Source organism: Pleurodeles waltl, chromosome 1_2 (assembly GCF_031143425.1).
Source record: "Pleurodeles waltl isolate 20211129_DDA chromosome 1_2, aPleWal1.hap1.20221129, whole genome shotgun sequence".
In the NCBI taxonomy this organism is placed as follows: Eukaryota; Metazoa; Chordata; class Amphibia; order Caudata; family Salamandridae; genus Pleurodeles; species Pleurodeles waltl.
In genome coordinates, this window is record NC_090437.1 from 163,398,520 (window position 1) to 163,422,408 (window position 23,889).

Genomic DNA, 23,889 nt, shown 5'->3' on the forward strand with positions numbered 1-23,889 from the left:
TGGGCTGAAGACTCTACAGTCAATGTGGTGTTACTACCTCCACAGGTTTTGTGGAATAATATGGGTGATATTGCCCAGAGGTTTGCTCAGATGTTTGTTTTACAATCTTTCTTCCCCTTAAATTGAGGGAACTTTAGGAGCTTGCTTGTGGCAAATGGCGATAGGTCCAGTTTAAGATTGCTTCAACCTCAACAAGATAGTCTACCACTTCTAAGGTTCAGTTCTCAATAGCATGTTTCTCTATGGCGTTCCTCTTGCCTATCATTAGGAGCTAATTCAACAGAAAAAGCTTTACCCCCATTATACAAACTAAGTACAGAGTTCTTGTTAGAAATTGGGTCTGGCAGAGGTATGCACCCTGTCCAAGTAAGAACCACAGTCCTACTCAGGGCAAGTCAGTTACACACCATAAATTAACCTCTGTCCACCCTTTGGTAGCTTGGCACATGGCAGGCTTAACTTGGGAGACAATGTTTAAAGTAGTTGTGCAACACAAATTACAAACCGTGACAACGCCACACAAAAACATACTGCACCTGGTTAGAAAAACAGAGCTTTGTTTAATGAAACGAAACAAGACCAAAACAACAAATCCAATAAGTAGAAGTTGAGATATGAATTTTCAAAGAATATCTGTGAATATAGTGCTTAAAAGCATAGTGCAAACTGGGCTATCTGGTCACTCTAGACCAGGTGAAATCTGAAAAGTTAGGCTGACCACTATGGAGTGTGGGTTGGATACAGGGTCCAACCTTGTCTCGCTGAAAGAGTACCTTATTGCGCCATCAAGGCCAGATGCGTGGAGCAGAGGAGGCGATGAGTCTGCATCTTTCCCACTGGATTTAAGCGATGAGTCTGTTATAAGTCCGGCAATCAGATGTACTGTCAGCAGAGGTCCAGTTCTTATACCCAGTGGTGCTTTTGAAGTGTAGAGGTGCGGGGGCCTCAAAGAGGCCAAGTGCACACAGACCCTGTTCTGGCTCAAGACTTGCTACAGGGGGGTTATGCAGTCTTTTTTGTGGGATCAGGACACAGCCCATTCAGGTGTCAGCTGCTCCCTCCCATTCTGCCCAGGATGGCCCATCAACATGCAGATAGCCCATCAATCACACATAAGCTCCCTTTGTGTGTGGGTTTCTGGAGGGGACTGCACAAGAGTCCAGCTGTCACCCACTCAGATGTGTATTTAGAGATGAGCAGAAGGACCAAACTTTGGGCTCCCATCCCTCCTCAATTGGAAATTAAACTTAAAATTTAATGAGGCAATCCCAGTGTTAACCTATGTGAGAGATATAAGCCTTGCAATAGTAAATATTTATTTTTTCAGTACCTAGACATGTTAAACTTAAAAGTACATGTCCAACATAATAAATAAATTGCATCCTTCCTTTGGGACTATCCAGGAAGTCCCTGAAGGGTGACTTCTATGTATTCAAAAAGGAAGGTTTGGCCTGGCAAGGGGGTTGACTTATCTGATAGCCATGGCAGTTTACAACTGCACATACAGGCTCTGCAGGGGAAGGCCTGAGCCATGTTTGAAGGGCTACTGCAGTGGGTGGCTCAATCAGTGCTGCAAGCCCACTGGTAGCAGTAATTTACAGGCCCTGAGCATAGGTAGTGCAATTTAGTAGGGACTTGTCAGTAAATTAAATATGCCAGTTATGGATAAGCCAATATTAAAATGTTTTAGGGAAAGAGCACAAGTCCTTCAGCACCAGTAACTAGTGGTTAAGTGCCCAGAGTCCTAAAGCCAGGAAAAAGAGGTTGGCAAACCAGGTTGGGGCAAAAAGGGGAAACCATGCCAAGGATGCCAGGTCTAACCTCCAAACACATTTTCAATTGCCAGCAGAGGTTTGTCAAGTTCAAAACACTTACGCCCCAAAATAATATAAATATTACAGCATCAATATGGAACTGTAATTATTCATGAGCTGTTCTGCACAGAAATAAACACTTTACATCATGTTTGCAGCACTTTTGTGGTGCAAAGAATGTGTGGGAGGTCCTATCTAATGCAAATCCTGTTTTTTGTTTGATAAGTATCCCAAAGTAAAACAGGATTGTTATGCACTGCTTTCCTTTAATTTGGATCAAGTGGGCATTCAATGGGTGGTGATGCAAATCCCTACCTACAAACACTGGCAGAGAGGAATCTGTGCCAAAATCTTACAACTCCTCGGGACAGGCATAACTAAAATGTTTTCCTTTATTTTTGTTTTTCCAACTTTGCATATGTGCTGCATTGTACAGGACACACGCAAATTGGGTAAAGCATAGTTTATGTACTAAAAGGGACACCTTTCAGTACAACACTATGCTTCTGAGAATGCAAACATTCTTGCATTGTGGCACAGAGGTGTGTGCTTTGGCATGACTGCTAAAAGTGCACCAGCACACAGGGAGAGTGTAGGAAAGTACCATCTTGCCTGGCATGTTACCCCCATTTTTCACTGTATATATGTTGTTTTAGTTGTATGTGTCACTGGGACCCTGGTAACCCAGGGCCCCAGTGCTCATAAGTGTGCCTGAATGTGTTACCTGTGTAGTGACTAACTGTCTCACTGAGGCTCTGCTAATCAGAACCTCAGTGGTTATGCTCTCTCATTTCTTTCAAATTGTCACTGACCGGCTAGTGACCAATTTTACCAATTTACATTGGCTTACTGGAACACCCTTATAATTCCCTAGTATATGGTACTGAGGTACCCAGGGTATTGGGGTTCCAGGAGATCCCTATGGGCTGCAGCATTTCTTTTGCCACCCATAGGGAGCTCTGACAATTCTTACACAGGCCTGCCACTGCAGCCTGAGTGAAATAACGTCCACGTTATTTCACAGCCATTTTACACTGCACTTAAGTAACTTATAAGTCACCTATATGTCTAACCTTTACCTGGTAAAGGTTAGGTGCAAAGTTACTTAGTGTGAGGGCACCCTGGCACTAGCCAAGGTGCCCCCACATTGTTCAGGGCCAATTCCCCGGACTTTGTGAGTGCGGGTACACCATTACACGCGTGCACTACATATAGGTCACTACCTATATGTAGCTTCACAATGGTAACTCCGAATATGGCCATGTAACATGTCTATGATCATGGAATTGCCCCCTCTATGCCATCCTGGCATAGTTGGCACAATCCCATGATCCCAGTGGTCTGTAGCACAGACCCTGGTACTGCCAAACTGCCTTTCCTGGGGTTTCACTGCAGCTGCTGCTGCTGCCAACCCCTCAGACAGGTTTCTGCCCTCCTGGGGTCAAGCCAGGCTTGTCCCAGGATGGCAGAACAAAGGACTTCCTCTGAGAGAGGGTGTTACACCCTCTCCCTTTGGAAAATGGTGTGAAGGCAGGGGAGGAGTAGCCTCCCCCAGCCTCTGGAAATGCTTTCTTGGGCACAGATGTGCCCAATTCTGCATAAGCCAGTCTACACCGGTTCAGGGGACCCCTTAGCCCTGCTCTGGCGTGAAACTGGACAAAGGAAAGGAGTGACCACTCCCCTGACCTGCACCTCCCCTGGGAGGTGTCCAGAGCTCCTCCAGTGTGCTCCAGACCTCTGCCATCTTGGAAACAGAGGTGCTGCTGGCACACTGGACTGCTCTGAGTGGCCAATGCCACCAGGTGACGTCAGAGACTCCTTCTGATAGGCTCCTTCAGGTGTTAGTAGCCTATCCTCTCTCCTAGGTAGCCAAACCCTCTTTTCTGGCTATTTAGGGTCTCAGTCTCTGGGGAAACTTTAGATAACGAATGCAAGAGCTCATCCGAGTTCCTCTGCATCTCTCTCTTCACCTTCTGCCAAGGAATCGACTGCTGACCGCGCTGGAAGCCTGCAAACCTGCAACATAGTAGCAAAGACGACTACTGAAACTCTGTAACGTTGATCCTGCCGCCTTCTCGACTGTTTTCCTGGTGGTGCATGCTGTGGGGGTAGTCTGCCTCCTCTCTGCACTTGAAGCTCCGAAGAAATCTCCCGTGGGTCGACGGAATCTTCCCCCTGCAACCGCAGGCACCAAAAAGCTGCATTACCGGTCCCTTGGGTCTCCTCTCAGCACGACGAGCGAGGTCCCTCGAATCCAGCAACTCTGTCCAAGTGACCCCCACAGTCCAGTGACTCTTCAGTCCAAGTTTGGTGGAGGTAAGTCCTTGCCTCACCTCACTAGACTGCATTGCTGGGAACCGCGACTTTTGCAGCTACTCCGGCCCCTGTGCACTTCCGGCGGAAATCCTTTGTGCACAGCCAAGCCTGGGTCCACAGCACTCTAACCTGCATTGCACGACTTTCTAAGTTGGTCTCCGGCGACTCCTTTGTGTAACTTCGGGTGAGCACTGTTTCACGCGTCCTCGTAGTGCCTGTTTCTGGCACTTCTCCGGGTGCTACCTGCTGCTAAGAGGGCTCCTTGTCTTGCTCGACGTCCCCTCTACCTCCTGGTCCAATTTGCGACCTCCTGGTCCCTCCTGGGCCACAGCAGCATCCAAAAACTCTAACCGCACGATTTGCAGCTAGCAAGGCTTGTTGGTGTTCTTTCGACGGAAAAACACTTCTGCACGACTCTCCATGGTGAGAGGGATCCGTCCACCAAAGGGGAAGTCTCTAGCCCTTTTCGTTCCTGCAGAAACCTCAGCTTCTTCTGTCCAGTAGAAGCTTCTTTGCACCCACAGCTGGCATTTCCTGGGCATCTGCCCATCTCCGACTTGCTTGTGATTTTTGGACTTGGTCCCCTTGTTCCACAGGTACCCAAGATTGGAAATCCATCGTTGTTGCATTGTTGGTTTGTGTCTTTCCTGCATTATTACTCTAACACGACTTCTTTGTCCTTAGGGGAACTTTAGTGCACTTTGCACTCACTTTTCAGGGTCTTGGGGAGGGTTATTTTTCTAACTCTCACTATTTTCTAATAGTCCCAGCGATCCTCTACAAGGTCACATAGGTTTGGGGTCCATTCGTGATTCGGATTCCACTTTTGGAGTATATGGTTTGTGTTGACCCTATCCCTATGTTTCCCCATTGCATCCTATTGTAACTATACATTGCTTGCACTGTTTTCTAAGACTATACTGCATATTTTTGGTATTGTGTACATATATCTTGTGTATTTCCTATCCTCTCACTGAGGGTATACTCTAAGATACTTTGGCATATTGTCATAAAAATAAAGTACCTTTATTTTTAGTATAACTGTGTATTGTGTTTTCTTATGATATTGTGCATATGACACTAAGTGGTACTGTAGTAGCTTCACACGTCTCCTAGTTCAGCCTAAGCTGCTCTGCTAAGCTACCATTATCTATCAGCCTAAGCTGCTAGACACCCTATACACTAATAAGGGATAACTGGGCCTGGTGCAAGTACCCCTTGGTACTCACTACAAGCCAGTTCAGCCTCCTACAGAGAGAAACAATGGACCATATCTTAGCAGATAATGTCCATTGTTTCTATCCCGTTGAAGAAAGTCAGTGCAGCATCCTGGGTGCAATGTTGCCTTGCATCAAAGGATAGTAAATCTAGGCTACCTCACTACCTGTCAATGACTCACACATACACACGTTTACACACACATGCTTACACCTACAGACACATGCTTACTGTAGGAAGCTGGCCTGCTTTATAGTGGGTACCTGATGGTACTTGCACCTTGTGCCTGGTCCAGTTATCCCTTATTAGTAGATTAGTAGTGTTCTAGCAGCTTAGGCTGATAGAGGTAGCTATAGCAGAGCAGCTCAGGCTGAACTAGGAGACATGCAAAGCGCCTACTATACCACTTATGTCATATAGGTACTATATCATAAGAAATACAATACTCAGTTACTAAAAGTAAAGGTACTTTATTTTAGTGACAATGTGGCAAAAATATCTGAGGATATACTCCCTTAGGAGGTAAGTAAAATACACAAAATATACACACAAACCAAAATCAGGTAAGTAAAACAGTCAGAAAGTAGTGCAAACACTGTAGATTACAATAGGATGCAATAGGCCTAGGGGCAACACAAACCATATACTAAAAGTGGAATTCGAACCACGAATGGACCCCTAGGCTAGTGTAGTGTGTAGAGGGTTGCTGGGAGTGTAAGAACACGAAGGGTGTCCAAGATACCCCACCCCAAGACCCAGGAAAGTAAGAGTAAAGTACTACTATTTCCCCAGAAACACACTAAAGTCGTGATAGAGGATTTTGCAAAGACCACAACAGACTGCAAAGCACTGAAGAAGGATTCCTGTACCTGCAAAAGAAGGGGAAACAAATCAGTCGCAGAAGTGTCCAGGAGGCCACTAAACCCTGGATGAAGGTGCAAAATGGCTGCCTCCGGATGGAAGAAGCTGAAGATTCTGCAACAACGAAAGGTGCTAGGAACTTCTCCTTTGTGGAGAAGATGTCCTATGGAGTGCTGGAGGATGCAGAATTTTTTCTTTGGCAAAAGACCGCAAACAAGCCCTGCTAGCTGCAAGAGTCGCAGTTGAAGAAAAAAGGTGCTGCCTGGGCCCAGGAAGGATCAGGATGTCTCCACTTGGGAGAGGGGGCCCTCAGCAACGTAGAGAGCCCATACACAAGAAGGTAGCACCCACAGAAATCCTTTAACATGGGTGCAATAAGTCTGAACACAGTGGTCGTCTTAACACTGCAGAAGAGGGTCCCACGAAGCCGGAGATCAACTCTGGGAGCTGAGCATTGCAGGACAGAGTGCTGGGGACCTGGGCTTGGCTGTGCACGAAGGATTTCCTGGGAATGTGCACAGAAGCCTGTGTAGCTGCAGTTGACGCGGTGCACAGGATTGTCTGGAGAGGGGAGGTAAGGACTTACCACCTCCAAATTTGGACAGTTGGAATACTGGACAGTCTAGGTCACTTGCGTCCACCACCTGTGTTCCAGGGGCCACGCTCGCCAGGAAGAGAGGGGTCACAGAGTACCAGTGACACTGAAGTTTGGTGCCTGCTGAAGCAGGGGGAAGATTCCGAAGACCCACAGGAGATTTCTTTGTGGCTTCCAGTGCAGGATGAAGGCAGGCAGCCCCCAAAGCATGCACCACCAGGAAACAGTTGAGAATGCCGGCAGGATTAGGCGCTACAATGTTGCTGGTAGTCTTCTTGCTACTTTGTTGCAGTTTTGCAGGCATCCTGGAGCAGTCAGTGGTCAACCCTTGGCAGAAGTCAGAGGTGTAGAGGAACTCTGGTGAATCCTTGCAAGTCGTTATCTGAGAAAGCCCACTCGAGAGACCCTAAATAGCCCTCAGAGGAGGATTTGCCACCTAGTCAGATAAGCACCTATCAGGAGGGGTCTCTGATGTCACCTGCTGGCACTGGCCACTCAGAGGCCTCCAGAGTGCCCTCACACCTCTGGTTCCAAGATGGCAGAGGTCTGGGGCACACTGGAGGAGCTCTGGGAACCAGCCCTGGGGTGGTGGACAAGGGAGTGGTCACTCCCCTTTCCTTTGTCCAGTTTCGAGCCAGAGCAGGGACTGGGGGTTCCCTGAACCAGTGTAGACTGGCTTATGCAAGGAGGGATTCAAATCATTTCCAGAGGCTGGGAGAGGCTACCCCTCCCCAGCCTGTAACACCTATTTCCAAAGTGAGAGGGTGTAACACCCTCTGAGGAAATTCTTTGTTCTGCCTTCCTGCCCAGGCAAAACCCTGTCTGTTGGGTGGCAGCAGCGGTAGCTGCAGAGAAACCCAGAGAGCTGCTTTAGCAGTACCCATGGTCCATAGTGGAGCCCCGGGGATGCATGGGATTGGCACCCCATACCATATTTGGCATGGGGGTACAATTCCATGATAGACATGTTACACGGCCGTATTCGGAGTTACCATTGTGAAGCTATATATAGGTATTGACCTATATGTAGTGCACGCGTGTAATGCCGTCTCGCAATCAGTCTGGGGAAATGGGCCTGAACTATGTGGGGGCACCTTTGCTAGTGCAAGGGTGCCCTCACACTTAGTAACTTTGCACCTAACCTTCAGCAAGTGAAGGCTAGACATATAGGTGACTTATAAGTTACTTAAGTGCAATGAAAATGGCTGTGAAATGTGTGCATTATTTCACTCGGGCTGCAGTAGCAGTCCTGTGTAAGATATGTCTGAGCTCCCTATGGGTGGAAAAAGATGCTGCAGCCCATAGGGATCTCCTGCAACCCCAATACCCTGGGTACCTAGCTACCATATGCTATGGAATTATAAGGGTGTTACAGTGTGTCAATTAGAATAGGTAAAAATGGTCACCAGCCTATAGTGACAATTTTAAAGGCAGAGCATAAGCCCTGAGGATCTAGTTAGCAGAGCCTCCGTGACAGTCACTACATAGGTACAAACATTCAGGCCACAAACTATGAGTACTGGGGTCCTGGCTAGCAGGATCCCAGTGAGACCGGCAAAAACAAACTTACATGTAAAAATGGGGGTAACATGCCAGGGAAGATACTTTCCTACACTTAGACCTACTCACAAGCTCGTTCTCATCTGCAAGTATGCACACCACATACTTTTAAAACATTTTTACTTGCAGCTGCCACCAAATGTCTCATTCTTGCTACGTGTCGTCTTTTATTTTTTTATTACACTAATAATGAATAATCACTGTTGGTATAGGGAAAAACTGGCTCATTATAAGGAATGCAGAGCTGCCAGTGTGTTTTAGCACTGAATTTGCTACTTCTGAGGCCAGGGGTAGCAAAGAGCATGTCAGGGGTTGTAGCGGAGAACCCTAAATGGTGTCTCTCCCTTGGCCCAGACACCTTCCACATACTGGGTATTAGGTGAAGCATTAGTGGTGGCAGCAATGGGGTCCTTTGTCTCCTTGCCACACAGGATTATGGGACAGGTAGTCCCTGGTTCAATAAGGTAGTAGTCATGATTTTGAACGCCAATACAGTAGAGACAGTAGTGCTTGTCTTTGAGTCCTTTTTAAAGTAGTGCAATAAAATCAAGTGGATGGATGGAATGCTTGAATTAATATCAACCACTGGCAATTGCTCCTGGCTGCATCCCAATTCGTCTTATATTTTTATTTCGTCCTCACCATGCCACCTTAGTTTGGTCCCAGCCGTATACAAACCAGTCTTGACCTTGCTCTAATTGGAACAGGTCCAGCCTTAGCCTGCCAGGCCAGGTAATCCCTAAACTGTCCTCCAGGACAGTATTTTCCCAAGTTGGGGCTCATCAGCCGTGTATAGCTTGGTTCCAGTGGCACAGCACAGGACTGACACCAAATCAGTCTCGACCTTGCTCTAATAGCCACAGGTCAGCCTGAACTGCAGGGCCAGGTAATCCCTGAACTGGAACGCAAGCAACCTGAAATCAGTGTGTATGATGTGGAAAAGAACAATTGACTGGGATGCAGTTTGAGTGGCTAGGACTGATTCAAGCCTTTCATCACTTGTGTACTCCAGTGTGTCTTTTTAAAGTAGAGCAGTAATGGGGTGGGCCTGGTGTATGTTGTGAGAATTTCGGTGTTATGTCCCTTATCTTCTGGTGTTTTCCTGTGTAAACATCTGTTTCATGCCTTTGTCACTCTACATACAAGTTGAGGGGGGAGTATTGAGGAGAGCTTTATTTAAAATTGCTTGTGATGGACTTTGAAGAGGGCTCTCCTGCTGTTAGACATTTACAACAGTTTACTAGTGATCAGTGGCTTTGGGTGTGGTGATGAACTACTTTCTAAATAGGGCTTTCATCTTTTAGGTTGTCTGACATAATGGCAAATGTAGCACGTTTTTTTTGCTTTCTCAAAATGGCAGTTAAAACATATATATATATATATATATATATATATAATTTTTTTTTCTTTGGGGGGGGGGGGGCGATTTAGATCTTAAAACTTTAGCAGATCAACGTTAATTTATATTTGAAATATATTTGTAGTTCAAAGTGACCTCTAGCCGACACCAGACTAAATGTCAGTTGTCACTATTGAGAAGCACCAGAGCTGGAAAGGCATACTAGTCGGATAATATGGTTAAGTAAGGCCATTTTATACACCATGCTTCAGTGGGTGATGTGATGACCAGTTGCAGGACCTGTAGTAAGAGCCACAGTGGGCCATGATCCAGGAGCAAAGAACTAGGACGTTGCAGAGCTGAGGCGTTAGTCTTTGGTGGACAGAGAACAATATCTCCCAGTCTTGTCACAGAGCACAGTGGAGTGCCACTATGTGGAGCTTGTGCAGGGACAAAAGTTTACTCTTGAATACTTGATGCTCTAACTCCTATGAGAAGCATGGAAGCTGTCCCCCCTACACGTCTGCCACTCCAATCAGCAGGGTTACCTGTGAATTAAGAAGACCAAATGGTGAGCAAACCACATCTGCCACTCTTGGAAGTAGTGGGCATCACTCCTGCTGCTCTGATCAGTGGGGTATGCTGCAGGAGAAAGGTACGAGATCTCACAAAATTTAATCACATATTGAACATGTAAAGTTGAAAGAGTGGACAAACATTTCACCCAGTACTAGAGAAGTGGTGGAAAGACTTAACAAAGGACCATTACTTTGGCAATGAAATGAGGAAGTTACACTTTTGGACTTTATTTGGAATTAATCCTCAAAGGAAGACTTTGATCTTGGTACTGTGTTCATTCCTGAGGGAGAGGAGAGTACGGTGACAGAGAAGTGAAGGCTACAACAGAAAAGGTAGCCTTTAATTTAAAGGAGACTTGGGTCAGGCAAAGGGGACCATGTTACACAGGCTCTTGATAAAAACCCTGAATGTGGTTCACTGGGTAAGTCTGGTTCCTCTGCAATAGACTCCTGAAGTGCCTGTCAGGACCTCTGGGGAGGGCAATACATGAATTTAAACCTTAATCCCCTAGGAAGCCACTGGCAAACATGGGATTAATGAGTAAGACCCTATCACACAGGTCTAGTTTGAGTGGTAAGTACATATTCAAGTGACAATGCAATATGAACATACCCCTGTAGAGTTGGAAAAGTGGCACGGGTGAAATGTTCTGCTGTTTGCATCAAGCGTCTGTTGTAAACCATAATTGCTGGGATCGAAGTTAAAACTGAATGAAGGTAGAACAGGTAAGTGAATGGTAGGATTCGGAGTATTAGGCACAGTTAAAGATCTTGAAAGGGATGTAGGAAGGAATGGGAAGTGGGATGGGGGGGTTGGTGGAGCTGCGGCAGAGGTATTAAGGGAGTTTAATTTCCCCTAGTGGCAGCTAAGCTGTGCCGTTTAGTCTCTATTAATGACTTGGATGAGATCTCCTGTAAATCTGAAAATTGCATTTTAAAGAAGCAGTTAACTAAGATATCATGCGTAGATGGGCTCGGAGTGATGCTTTCAAAACTAGTTAATAGTTGATAGTTTCTTCCCCTTCTAAAACACTCCAATGAGATGATCTGCTCTGTAAGTCTTACAGAAGATTCTCCATGCATTCATTTCCATTAAGAGGTAGTTTCTGGTTTGCTTGCAGGACAGTGCTTTAAGATGTGCTTTTTCTGGTGGTTTTGCACTGTTGAAAGTAATACTTTCCAGTATGGGCACAAAGCGGGTTGACAGTGATGGCTCTACAGAATAAAACAGTTGCTCAATTGCTTCTGCTTTGATTGCGTGTTACTAGTAATTGCATCTTAACCTTTCTGTTAATTCTGATCTCCTCCTGCAGATGTGGATGAGTGCTCCATAGAACCTACTCCTTGTAATCAGCTGTGCAATAACACGATTGGTTCTTTCACTTGTGAATGCTTGGAAGGCTTTCAGCTCTATCGGGGCACAGTGTGTAAAGTTTCAGGTATGTAGAATCCCAAACACCATTATGTAGCATACTGCACGCTGAGGCTCATTCTGCATGATGCTTCTAAACTTAAACACAAAGTTGTGTACCGTACGCACAAATTACACATACCATAGGGGTGAGCTGATTAATTGGAAAAAAAACATGGAGATCAAGTTATCTGTGAAATCAAAGCGTATAAACCTAGCATTGATTTTCGTTTCCAGTTCTGTAAAATACAGAAACAATTACGTCAAAATGGCGTTTTATTAAATTCGAACATGTTCTCATAGTATTTAATACATCACATTTTGAGATCTAATGTACTTTCAACGAGATGTTAGTACGGTTTAGTTTCTCAATCATAACTTAGTTTTCTCTAGTTGGAATATGTGTAGCTTTGTTCTTGAAGCTCATGTTTCCTTGGGTCACTCCAGCTAGGAAAAAGTAGAAATTTAAATTCTACACCACATTCACAATTTAAGTAAATTGCGTGAAGTCCTTCAGTTTGCCCCAGACTGATGTGACCTGTACTGGGATTGCCTGCTCCTTTAGGTACATATTGCTTAACTAAAGATGTGGCTTTGAAAGAATTACTTTGTACACTGGTTCTGCACAGATTAATTATTTTGTTTGGACTGAATTCTATACCTTGCACCCTTTGGAAGGTGTCGAAGGACAAGCGTCACATTATCTCCTTGTTGCTTCTTTGTTCCAGTATTTACATCATAAGGTCTCCATGCCATGGAGACTGTTCCTTTGTTTCCTAATTGAAAATTGTGCTTCAAGTGTACCTTTTAAATGCCCACTGTTGCCAAGAATCCTCCTTTGTTGCATCTGGGGCATTCACCCTGTGCTTGTCTGTTTTATTCTTGATGCCTGCAGTTGGTTTCTGCTTCTTCTGGTCCTCCTTTAAGCATGCTTCTTGATAAACTGTCCGGCTTGTCTGATTCGTACTGAGAATGTGCACCCATGCCTCTGAGTTTATGGTGGATCTGAAGTCTGTTTGGCTTTACCTGGGTTTCTGCACGATTTGGGTTTGGGTGAACCTGCGTCTTGTGAGACACTATTGCTGGTGGCCAAATGCCCCCCCCAATTCCTGCTGACCTTGGAGCTTTTGTTGGATGTGTGATCTTCTCCCAGTCATTGACATGTTTCGGCTGCCCGTGTCTCCAACTTCAGGCTTGGGGTTTGTGGTGCTTATTTAGTGAAAGTTTCCCTACTCAACTTCTCTCCTGTTCGAACAACTAGATTTGGGTCATATTTGGTCAGTCTCCTTTATTGTGGACTGGCAGGCTTCTATAGCTCCCTCTTGATCACTGTGTGTAGTTTTCTCTTGGTCCTGCTGCACTTGTCTGCCAATGCTGTGTGCATTGCTGGGTGGCTTTGCATTTGTAGGGTGGCTTGGCTTCCTGACCTGTACTGATTACTCCTTCCCTCCATCACCTTTTGGTTAAGGAGGGGTTATGGTAACTTCTGCTATAATTTCTTTATCTTGGACTGAGTTCAGGAAACAAAACAGTAGTGGAAGGATGCTTGAATTAGTCGGAGCTATCAGTACTAAGTTTGTTTGCTATGCTGGTTTTCCTGTTGTGCTTTTTCACTTGTAGTTGTTGCCTACTGCTTTGTTGCCAAGGGCAGATAGTGCTTTCTTTATCAATATGCCCCATCCTCACCTCTTCTGCTTACTTGTTGTGCTGGTTAGGTCTCACATTCTAGAGGTTATGGGAAAGCTGGTTTGAGTTTGTTTGGATTCCTTGTCTCCTGTTTGGTGTCCTTTCCCCCTCTCTGGAAATGTGGTTCCTCTTTCCTGCTGCCCAAATTTGGTGGACTTGTGGGGGCAGAAGATGTCTTGTCTCGGTTTGTTAATTCTTCTGTGTAGGTTATAGCATGGATTTGCATTTGCCTCCCCATGTTGCTTGCAAGTTGGTGGTGGACTGCTCATTGCCTTCAGTGGTAGGGCTTTCCGGTGCCTTTTGTAGGGCTTCCTCCCTGTGACCTGGCTGGCCCTGTGTTCTCACTGACTGGTTTTGCAGACGATGACTGGAACCTTGCACAGGATATACCACACAGGCCTTTGGCTCATGTTTTGTCATAGTATTTGTCTTTACACATTCCCTAAGGTTTTCCCCTTCTGTGGCATTGATCACTGGTCTGCTTGTGGGTGATTGGTCTTGATTCTGTTTTTTTTTCACCTCTTTCCAATTAGATTTCCTATGGTGCATAGCATAGGGTGTTGCTTTTCGTTCTCCCACTTTGATAGGTGAGGTGCCTATTTGCGGGTACTTATTCATGATTCATTCCCAGGGGGTTGGGTTTGTTTTAGGGACTGCTGCTGTCCCTAACCTTTCACCTAGTGGTCATAATCCATGCTCCAAATATTTGCTTGAGTTGGTGTGTAGTAGTTCTACAAAGTGGCACTGGTGGCTTTGGTGGTTTCCACACCTGAGGAAGGGACTAGGGCATTGTCATTGCATATTGTCTCAAATTAAATATAGTACATTGCTCTTTAGGGTATAGCACCTCATTACGTTCCCTTACAAATGGTCCTATTTTGCTATAACAAAGGGCCTAATGTGTTCGTATTGTCGTAACTCTGAAATACAGCTAACCCTGAGTTCCAGTGAAGGAATGATTACTGAAGTTCATAATGCTAACAACTTTAATACTAACAGTTGTCATCAATAAACTACCAGTATCTGTGCTGTGCTTCTAAACGGGTAACTTAGCAGTACACCAGGTGCCTCCAACCACAGTGGGTTTTCATGTCAGTACTGGCAACTACAGTAACCAGGTTCTAAACTTCATAAGCTCTGCCCTCCTATGAGGGCAGGATAGTCTGTGGTGCTCCTGGGAGCCATTATTCATCCTAAGATGTTTTCCATAGGTACACAGCTGTCCTAGTACATAAGCCGTCCGAAAGTATGCAGGGGGTTTACATGAGTACGAACTAATGCAAGAAAAGATTCAACTTGCAGCCATAATTACTTGCATCCGCAAATGCTGTGCTAATAGGTATTATAAACTCCTGCTCATGTAATCACTTGTGTGTACTGATGTGGCAAGGTTCCTGGAACATGGTCAGCCATTCATAATACATTAAATTTGCTGGTAGGTAATTTGTACTCGGAACACTTCTACCCTCACCTGTGGAGGTGTGGGGGGAGTCTGTCCATTTTCTGTCTAAGTGAAAACGTTTTTTGTTGCATGTGTAGCTGTGGATACTGATGCAGTGCGTACTCCTGCCAACCCATGTTGGACTCCGACATGTGCAACTCGTTTCTCTTCAAAGAAGTCTTTAGAGTCACAAGGTATAACTCCTAATAATGGTAACGTGCATTTGCATCTGCTCAATATTTTCTCCACTGTCTGGTTCAGGTGATTATCCACCAAACTCCAGGTAGACAAGAAGCTCCTGGTTGCGGTGTTAGTCATCCGTCGTTCTACAATTCTCCCTTCCTGTGGGTGAAAACAATCCGTACTCGCAGTACCTTTCAATATTGGACCTGGCTCCAACACCTCTAACGCCAACAGCTCCTTCAGTACCAACATCAAATACCCTCTAGGCCGCCTTTGGCTCTGAAGGCTTCATCTGCGCCGAAATCTCTTTTGATGCTACAGAGCCAGAAATTATCTTCAGTGCCAAAACACCCCGTGCCCAAAGACCTGTCCTCTACTGCATCTGAGGAACATGATCAGACCATCCTAAAACATCTACAGGAAGAGCTTGACACCAGACAGGAGTTCCTTATTCACCTGCAAACAGGCAAGATCCTTGCTCATCCTCCACCAAAGGCTTAGGTCACTGTTCCTTACAAGAGGAAGTTGAGTTTTGAGGAGGCCCTTGACCTGGAGCCTAGAGCCTAAAGCACTAGGATTGTGGCACTTGCCCTCTACGCCCTCTCTTCCTCCTGAATTCTCTCCACCCTCCTTCTCTCCCTCTCACTTCAAACAGGTGGGAGACCCTCCCCCCACAATCACCAGATGATTCTCCACTCATACTTTTGAAGGGGGGTGGGTGTAGGGGTAGTTTGAGGGCAGGCAGTCCAACTTAACCTATGATGCCCCATTTGACCTGTGGGATGACTAGGACGTGTCGATCCACAGAGGTCCCTGACTGACCTTCAGCATGCCAAACCATCCCCACCAGATGACACTATCTTGTAACACAAGGTTCTTCATTGAGCCATTGCCTTTCATAAGGCAGAGATGCACATAGTCAGGAGAATAAGTATTTCCTCATTGAGGTTCTGCCCTCCACCCAGTGCTCCCTGAACTTCATCTCCATATTAAGGGAATGCTGAAAACCATGTGTTAATCCTGTCAGTCTTGGGGTTGTCTTTCCTTCAATATTCTTGCCTATTTGCCTTACATTTCTGCTGTATCTTTTTGTTTGGCCTTAGGACTATGAACACTTTACCACCGCTGATCAGTACAAAAGTGCCTGTGCTTCTCCAGTAACAAAGGTAACATTGATGTATACACAAGTGGCATATTTAATTTACTTATGTCCCTTGTAAAGTGCTGTGTCAAATACCCAGGACCTGTAAATTAAATGCTACTAGTGGGCCTGCAGCACTGATTATGCCACCCATTTCTGTAGCCCTTAAACATCTCAGGCCTGCTATTTTAGACTCTGTCCAGTTTAACTGCCACTTGAACTTGGCATTTAAAACCCCCTTGCCAAGCTTTAAACTTCTTTTTTATTACATATGTCACTTCTAAGGTAGACCCTTGATAGCCCAGAGGGCAGAGTGCAATGTAAGTAAAAGGTAGGACATAAACTTCTGTTTCACAAGTGCTGGAGCCGTATTACAGAAGTGCCCCAGGGTCGCAACGTGCATATGCACCTCCTTTGTGCGCCCCCAGGGCACTTTGGCATTACAGAAGGGGCAGTAGATGCTTGCGTGGCCCCTTGTCTAATATCGATAGCTGACACACATAGCGCCAGTGCCATCAACAGAGGGTGTTCTTCCTGAGGGAATCGGTTTGCCTCTGCACCCGTGCAGTATTGTAGACTTTGGCGCAGAGACTGTCAGGAGGTGCAATGAGGTGCAAGTTTGTGGCTGCTCTTGGGGCAGTGCATTCATTCTAATATGGCACATTTTCCTTGTTTGTGCCACAGAGGTGATACGGTCCCTGGGAGTGAAAAAAATCCCAAAGTTGTTTTTCACTATTGTGAGGCCTACTACTCTCATAGGCCAACGTTGGGAATTTCTTAATAGACCTTTAAACAGTAATTGCTACTCATGAAGGAGTATCTGCGTAATGTTTCATATCTTTGGGATGGTAATGATAAATCCTCTTTACTGATGAAGTTGGATTTACCATTACTATTTTAGAAATGCCACTTTTAGAAAGTGTGCATTTCTCTGCTCTTACAGCTGTGTGCTCTGCAGCCTGTCTCCGGTACACGTCTGGGGTAGATGACATCTATACTTTGTCTCACACAAAGGGCTGATTACACCCTACTGATAGTCTTGAGCCAAGGCTGGGATGAAAGTGGGGCCTGTACACTTTAACGAGCTACTTGGAAGTCACCCCCTCTCAAAGGCACATTTGGCTATATGCACTGGGTCTCTGACACTACCAAGACAGTATCACTACTGGACCTGTGAAGAATTCTGCCAGGAGTAAGTACTGCTGTGCTACAAGGATTGCCACTTTGCTTGACTGACCTTTTTTGAGGACCTGCTTTGCTGAGCTGTCCCTGCTGCTTGCTGATCTTTACTCTGCTGAGGGCAAGGACTGGACTCATTATCACTTGCACCCAGAGTGATTCCAAGGATTTGCTGGTTTGCTTCCTGTTTCTGAAGTCTCAGGGCCATCAAAGACTCTCTACAACTTTTCTTCTGCTGCTGGACTCTGCCATCTGAGTCCTCCCTTGCCTGAGCTGCCAACCAGTTCTGTGCCCCAGAAGTGGGTTTTGCAGCGGTTGTCCTCCAACAATCAACTCTTCCGGATTGCTGTGCCGCTCGCAACCAACACAGTACCGATTCAACGACGCAGGACCCGAATGAGGGTTGATCCAGTGCTGATCTGAGGACATAGACTGCGTGGATCGGAACTGACTCATAGCCTTCCTCGCTTGCTCCATCCTAGGTACTCTTTCAGTGGGCTCTGCGTGAATCCTGTAGCCGGCCTGCCCTCCATTGCATCTGTCTGATCTTTGGATTTACCCCGGTCCAGCGTGACTCCAAGTAACCTTTTTAGCACTATTGGCTTCAAAGTGCTATTTTTGGTCTGTTCTTTAAAAATTAATATCTCTACTTCTACTGATTGGATTTTAGTTATTTTGGGCTTGTTTTACTCTGATAAATCTATTTTTCTAAACCTGTGTGGAGTTTTTTGTGGGGTTTTCATTGTGTTACTCTGTGTTGCATAAATACTTTACACATGGTCTTTTAAATTAACCATGACTGCTCTGTGCTAAGCTACCAGAGGATGAGCACAGGCAACTTAGTGTCTGACTTACCTTGACTGGAGTGGTTGTTCTTGCTTGTACAGGGTATATACTGATAACCAGAAACCCCATTTCTAGCACCAGCCCTAAAGTATTCAAGGAGCCAGTGCAGACCGGGGATGGTCACTCCCAGGGTGGACAAAGTATAAACTCTCTCCCTCAGAACCCCCAATACTTCAGGACAACTCCCTCTGGATTTCCTCATGTTCTGTACACTATGCAAGTGTGACAAAGCCCAGGGAGCCAGCATTGCACCACAAGACAAGAGCAGGAGGATTGGTACAGCTGGTAAGCGGGTGATCAATCAGTCAACAATCTCCAGGCATGATCTATCCCATTGGGAGGGGCTGGAGGAGCCCTTCCAACATCTCTAGGAACAGTACAGGAAACATGGCCAGGAGCTAGTTTGAGATCATATCTTGAACACCACCATTCAGTGTTCCCTGGACACTGCAGCATGGGGTATGAACTCAGTTGTATTTATTCAGTGCCACACCTGGCTGTGTCTCTAGCTTACATTCAGAGGTACAGAAGCATCTGCTCAACCAGGCCTTGGATGATGGAGGACCTATTTGGACCACAGGTTGACTAGATGCTCAGATAAAGTAGGACTCAGTCAAGGCTATTCAGGCTCTCCAGAGGGCTTCTCTCCAGGATTCCTTTCAGAGGTTCCACTAGAGTAGATTCCAAGACCACCTCCCCTGAAGCCACTATCTCCTATTGGAGGCAGCAGCAGAGGCCTCGAACCCTTCATGAACTATTCAAGGGGATGTTACAGAGATCCTCTCCAGGGCAGAGGAAAGGAGTGCAGCTAAGGAAGCAGTTTGCCAAACAGCAACACAATTTGCTTACCTCTTATCACACTATGCCAGTCAGTGGGGGGAAGACTGCAGGGGTTTCTTTCACAGTGGTAGGAGATACATCTGAGCAGTGGGTTCTCTCACTCATAGGAACTGATGCAACCCTACCAAACATCCCTTTCTGCAGATGCTGTCACACCCAGGACATCACCTCCTTTAGAAGGAAGTAGAGGCTCTAGTTTTTAAGGGGGCCATAGAGCTAGTCCTGTCAGACCAACGTGGCAAAGGAGTACTCCCTGTACTTAATCCCCAAAAAGGACAGGTCACTCTAACCTATACTCCATCTCACACCCTCAGTGAATACATTTCCACATGGCTATGCTCCAGGATGTCATTTTTCAACGGCAGAAAATAGTCTTCATGACTGCGCTAGACCTGAAGGATGCCTGCTTTTACGTACCAATCCACCCTGAACATTGTTGGTATCTCCAGTTTGAGATAAGTGGGTAGCATTTTTAGTTCAGTTTTACCCTTCAAGACCGCCACTAGGTTGCTTGTATAGTGTCTTGCTGAGGTAGATGCCAATCTCAGGAGGACTGGATCCATGTGCTCCTTTACTTTGACTGGCTGATCAAGAGCACAAACGAACAGTGCTTGGCTCATAGCCCGATCACCATTGACCTCTTGCAGTCTAGGGTTCACCATCAACACAGTAAAGTCCCACCCCTTAAGGTTCGGCCCTTCCTAAGGGCAGTCTTCAACTCGGTCACAGAGAAGGCTTATGCCAGCCAAGCACAAATCCCAGCTCTCCAGTCATTACTGTCCCATTTTCAGCCAGAAAGGAAAAATTAGAGCTAGAAATGTCATGCACCTCCTTGATGTGATGGCCTCTTGTATGTCGTTCTTCCCCATGTAGTTTACATGTGTATTGCAGGGGTCCCCATCTGCACAATGGTCACAAGCAAAGGGTCACTGGGAACATCTAGTGGTGAATTGAGCCAGCACCCATTGCTCTCTGCAGTGGCAGAACAGCAATAGTCCGTTACAGGGCCAGGCATTTTTCGACCGATTTCCACAAGGGACATCACAAACGATGCTTCCCTAACTGGATTGGGAGGTGGGGGGCAATTTACAGGACTTGACCATACAGGGCATGTGGGCACCATTCCAACTGGGACTCCACATCAACCACCTACAGCTACTGGCCATTGTTACAATTCAAAGGCTTCTGCTATGTTCAGACAACATGACCACCATAAACTAGTTCCAGAAGCAGGGCAGTACTCGCTCACCACAGTTGTCAGTGTTGGTGCAGGACATTTAGCGGTAGGTTCTCCAACACAGTCCATCTACTGGAGGAGTACTTGCCTGGAGTGAACTGCTTTGCAGACCTGCTCAGTAGACGTAGCAATTAAGTACACGAATGGGAACTCCACCAACCAGTCATACTCCTGCACTTATGTCACTGAGGATTTCCCAGTGTAGACTGCTGCCTAGAAAAACACCAAAGGCCCAAGCTTCCCCTCTAGGTTTCCACACCCTCTGTCCCTGGGCAATTCACTATGGCTAACTGGTCATTGATATTTGTGTACTCTTTTTTTTTTTTTTTTTTTTTTTTTGCCTCTTTTGTTTGTGGTTCAGAGGCTTTGGAAAATATCCCTCTGGTGGCTCCCACTTGGGTCAGGCAACTCTGGTTCACCACCCTCTCGACCTGTTGTAAGTGCCCCACAAGAAGCTGCCCAAACATCCAGACCTTGTCACCTAGAACAAGGGGACAGTCAGGCACCTAAATCCCAGGCAGCAAAATATTGTGATTTGGCTCCTGAAGTCCTAGAGTTTGGCTATCTGTAATCTACATCCTAGTGTATGGCTGTCCTCAGTGAGGGTCTGCTATGCAGCCAAATGGAAAAGGTTTGACCACTACAGTTTCCCTGAACACTTTGACCTTCTCAAGCTCACAGTCCAAGACCTAGAAGACATTCGGTCTTGCCTACTCACTGATCTGACTTCACTTAGCTGTTGCTGAACTTCGGAATAGGGAACACTTCACTGTTCATGTGTCCCTACCATCAAGGCCTTCTTGGAGGGACATAAACGGGTCACTTCACACACTATACATTGAGGGCCCTCATATATTACACTGACAGAATAAACCCCTTCCACAATAGCATATGGTCTATCAAAACCATGCAAATGTCATGCTCTCGCCAAAGCAGGCATAGCTCAGTGTTTCGCAAAACGTATTCAAACCTGTTATACTAAAACCAAGAGGCAGTTCCCTGCCCCAGACAGACCCAACTCTACCTGAAAAAATGGGGATTCCATGGCTTTCCCAGGTAATAGCCCTAAAGGTGACATGTAAGACAGCTGCTTGGTCCACACCACCCACTTTCCTCCAGCATTACTGTGTGGATGTTAACGCTTCAGTGATGGCCATGCTGTTCTATGTACACTTTTACAGTCCTCCACAAAATCCTTTAACTAACCACCATTTAAAAAAAACTGTTTTATAGCATATGCAGAACGTGTGTATCTATAGTTACACTTGCCACACATTGAAAATGGTACATATTCTGCAAGCATATGTCTGTGGAATGTTTTTGGAATACTCACCTCCATTTGTCTCATGGGAGTTGCCTTTTGCTGGCATCCAGCCTTTTTAGCAGAACTGCTCCTGTAATTTCATTGTACTATTTCGGTATGCATTGCTCGCCAGTCTGTTTTAGGACCATACTTCGACCTTTTTTGATATCTTGTTTGGATTTTCCTCCTGTGATCTTTTGAATACACTGGTGAGTGATTAATTCCGGTGGCATCTGCTGTGGTAGATCCTTATCATTTAAGGACTGGGGAAAAACGCGGTGTGAATGTTGTATTTACCTGCTAGTGAACTCCTTACTCATTCTTTTTCTTCAGCTCAGTCCTTGAAACTCACTAGCCCTTTCTGTTGGTCCAGCTTCATTCGATCTGTTGGGCTTCCCTGGTTGTTGACTGGAGGATTCTGGGCTGAAGTGATTTCCCTGGAGGAGTAGGAGTTTAATTTTATCAGGTTTACAACTGAATGCCAGTATCCAGGGTTTGAACACACCTCGTGTGGTAAAGTATTGGAATAGGAAGAAAGATCAAAGAAATAAACTGATCAAAGCATTAGCATGCTTGTAACAAAACACCCGCCCTCAAACTATGGTTAGTTAGAAGGATGGCTTTCTCAGATCCCCACGCATTATCGTGACGCCCAGGTGCAGAATATACTCTGCACGTTTATTTTTTTCAAGCAAGTAGATTAATCACCTGATTCTTCTGTAGCAAGACTGAATGTTACCTGAAATGGCAGATTTACATTTCAAGAAACAATGTACGCGTGAGCTAATTTCAAATCTACAATACGGGATGTGTTTGGAGATTTACAGATTTTGCTATGTAATGTTTGTGTGTTTTTTCTTTAAGATGATGCTACGCTTGTTTTGTTAACTGGAAATGAAGAACTACTCCTTGTTGATGCAAGAACTGGAGAAACACAGTCTCTGGTGTCCATAAAGGGAGTCCCTTCTGCTGTGGCCTACGACCTCTTTCGAGAATCCTATTTCTGGGTGGATGAAAATGGCAAACTGCAGGTCTACAAAATCGGATCAAATAACTACACTCAGCTGTATCCAGGTGAATAATGCGAGAGGGGGAGGGCGCTGCCTGTAGTGTGGTTCATTCATTACAGAGAAGTGCTTGTTTCCGCACCAGGGTTCTGGTTTGCGAATGTTGGGCAGATGTTTGGGGAAAACCGCACCTTTAATGACATTTACATTGGATGTATATTGCACAGCAAATGTTCTATTCCACTGACTTAACACACTGCAATATTTATAATTTATATTATCCTTGGCACAACCTAATTTTCAAACCTTTTGGCTAAGTTATCCCAATTAATTTGTGATTTGCGAAGAATCATGGCAAATTTTACAGGGTCCTAAAGCTTTCTAATTCTAATATGTTTACATATTGCTTACGGCGGTTTCTTAAACAAAAAAAAAAAACACCATCTTAGGGCTAAGAGCGTTATTGATATTGCCTCTATTCATAGGCAGTATTTTCCAAAGTGTTGGGTTTGTTTACTGCTGCCCTAGTGTAACTATCTAGGGGGCAGTTCATTAGGCTAAATGCTCCTTCATAACATACCACGTGCCATAGCCACACACATTGTTCAAGCCAAGGACTTCTCCCTGAATTGGCAGATGCAAGTTACTCCAATTTCCAAGCAAGTAGCCCCACAATCATACTGCAGTAGGCACAAAAAGTCAATTGTGCGGCTTAGTCAAGCCGAGCATGAAGTAGGCAGCAGATCTGCAGAGCGCTCCATCCTGGTCCAGAAGGCACTAAGTGACCCAAAGTGTACTCCACACCCAAACTGCATATCCCTGCAAGATGCAGGGTAACAGGTTACCTGGTTCCCCGCTCCCTTCAGAGGTGCTGCTTTGGTGGCTTAAAACCTGTACTTGCAGATTAGTAGGATGTGCAGGCCCCAACCTGGGAGGACTTGAGTTTCTCAGGCCCTTTGCCAGGGGAAACTGGCATGGTCGCAGGGTCTTTCCCTGCGTGCCCCTGTGGTGGGATGGAGGCCCAAAGCACCCGCTGGGACAACAGAAGAATGCAACTGAGCAGCTCTCCCTGAACTTTCCAAATAATATCCTGGGCAGGGACGCTCTTACTCTCTCCCACACCACCTGTCTGATCAGAGGAGCCCGTATTACAGCCTCTACCTCAAGGGAGCCTTCGTACGAGATCCAGTGACTCAATGAGAGTTCAGGCCATGTGCTGTTAGACCCCTGCTACTGGGGCCATAAGAAATCTGTGCCTGGACTTCTGTGCCCTGTCTCGACATGACACCTGGTCTGACCTGCAGGCCCTGAGAGGGGCCAAGACCACCACCTCC

At 45.8% G+C, this 23,889-nt stretch overlaps 1 protein-coding gene across 1 annotated transcript in view; it reads left to right on the forward strand.

The window, feature by feature from the left end:
- LOC138298467 (low-density lipoprotein receptor-related protein 2-like) overlaps positions 1-23,889 on the forward strand; it is a 1,267,625-nt gene that overhangs the window by 295,339 nt on the left and 948,397 nt on the right. Inside the window, exons 7-8 of the mRNA XM_069236878.1 lie at positions 11,595-11,720; positions 22,413-22,622. Of these exons, the coding sequence (XP_069092979.1) occupies positions 11,595-11,720; positions 22,413-22,622 (336 nt within the window). The remainder of the gene's footprint in view (positions 1-11,594; positions 11,721-22,412; positions 22,623-23,889) is intronic.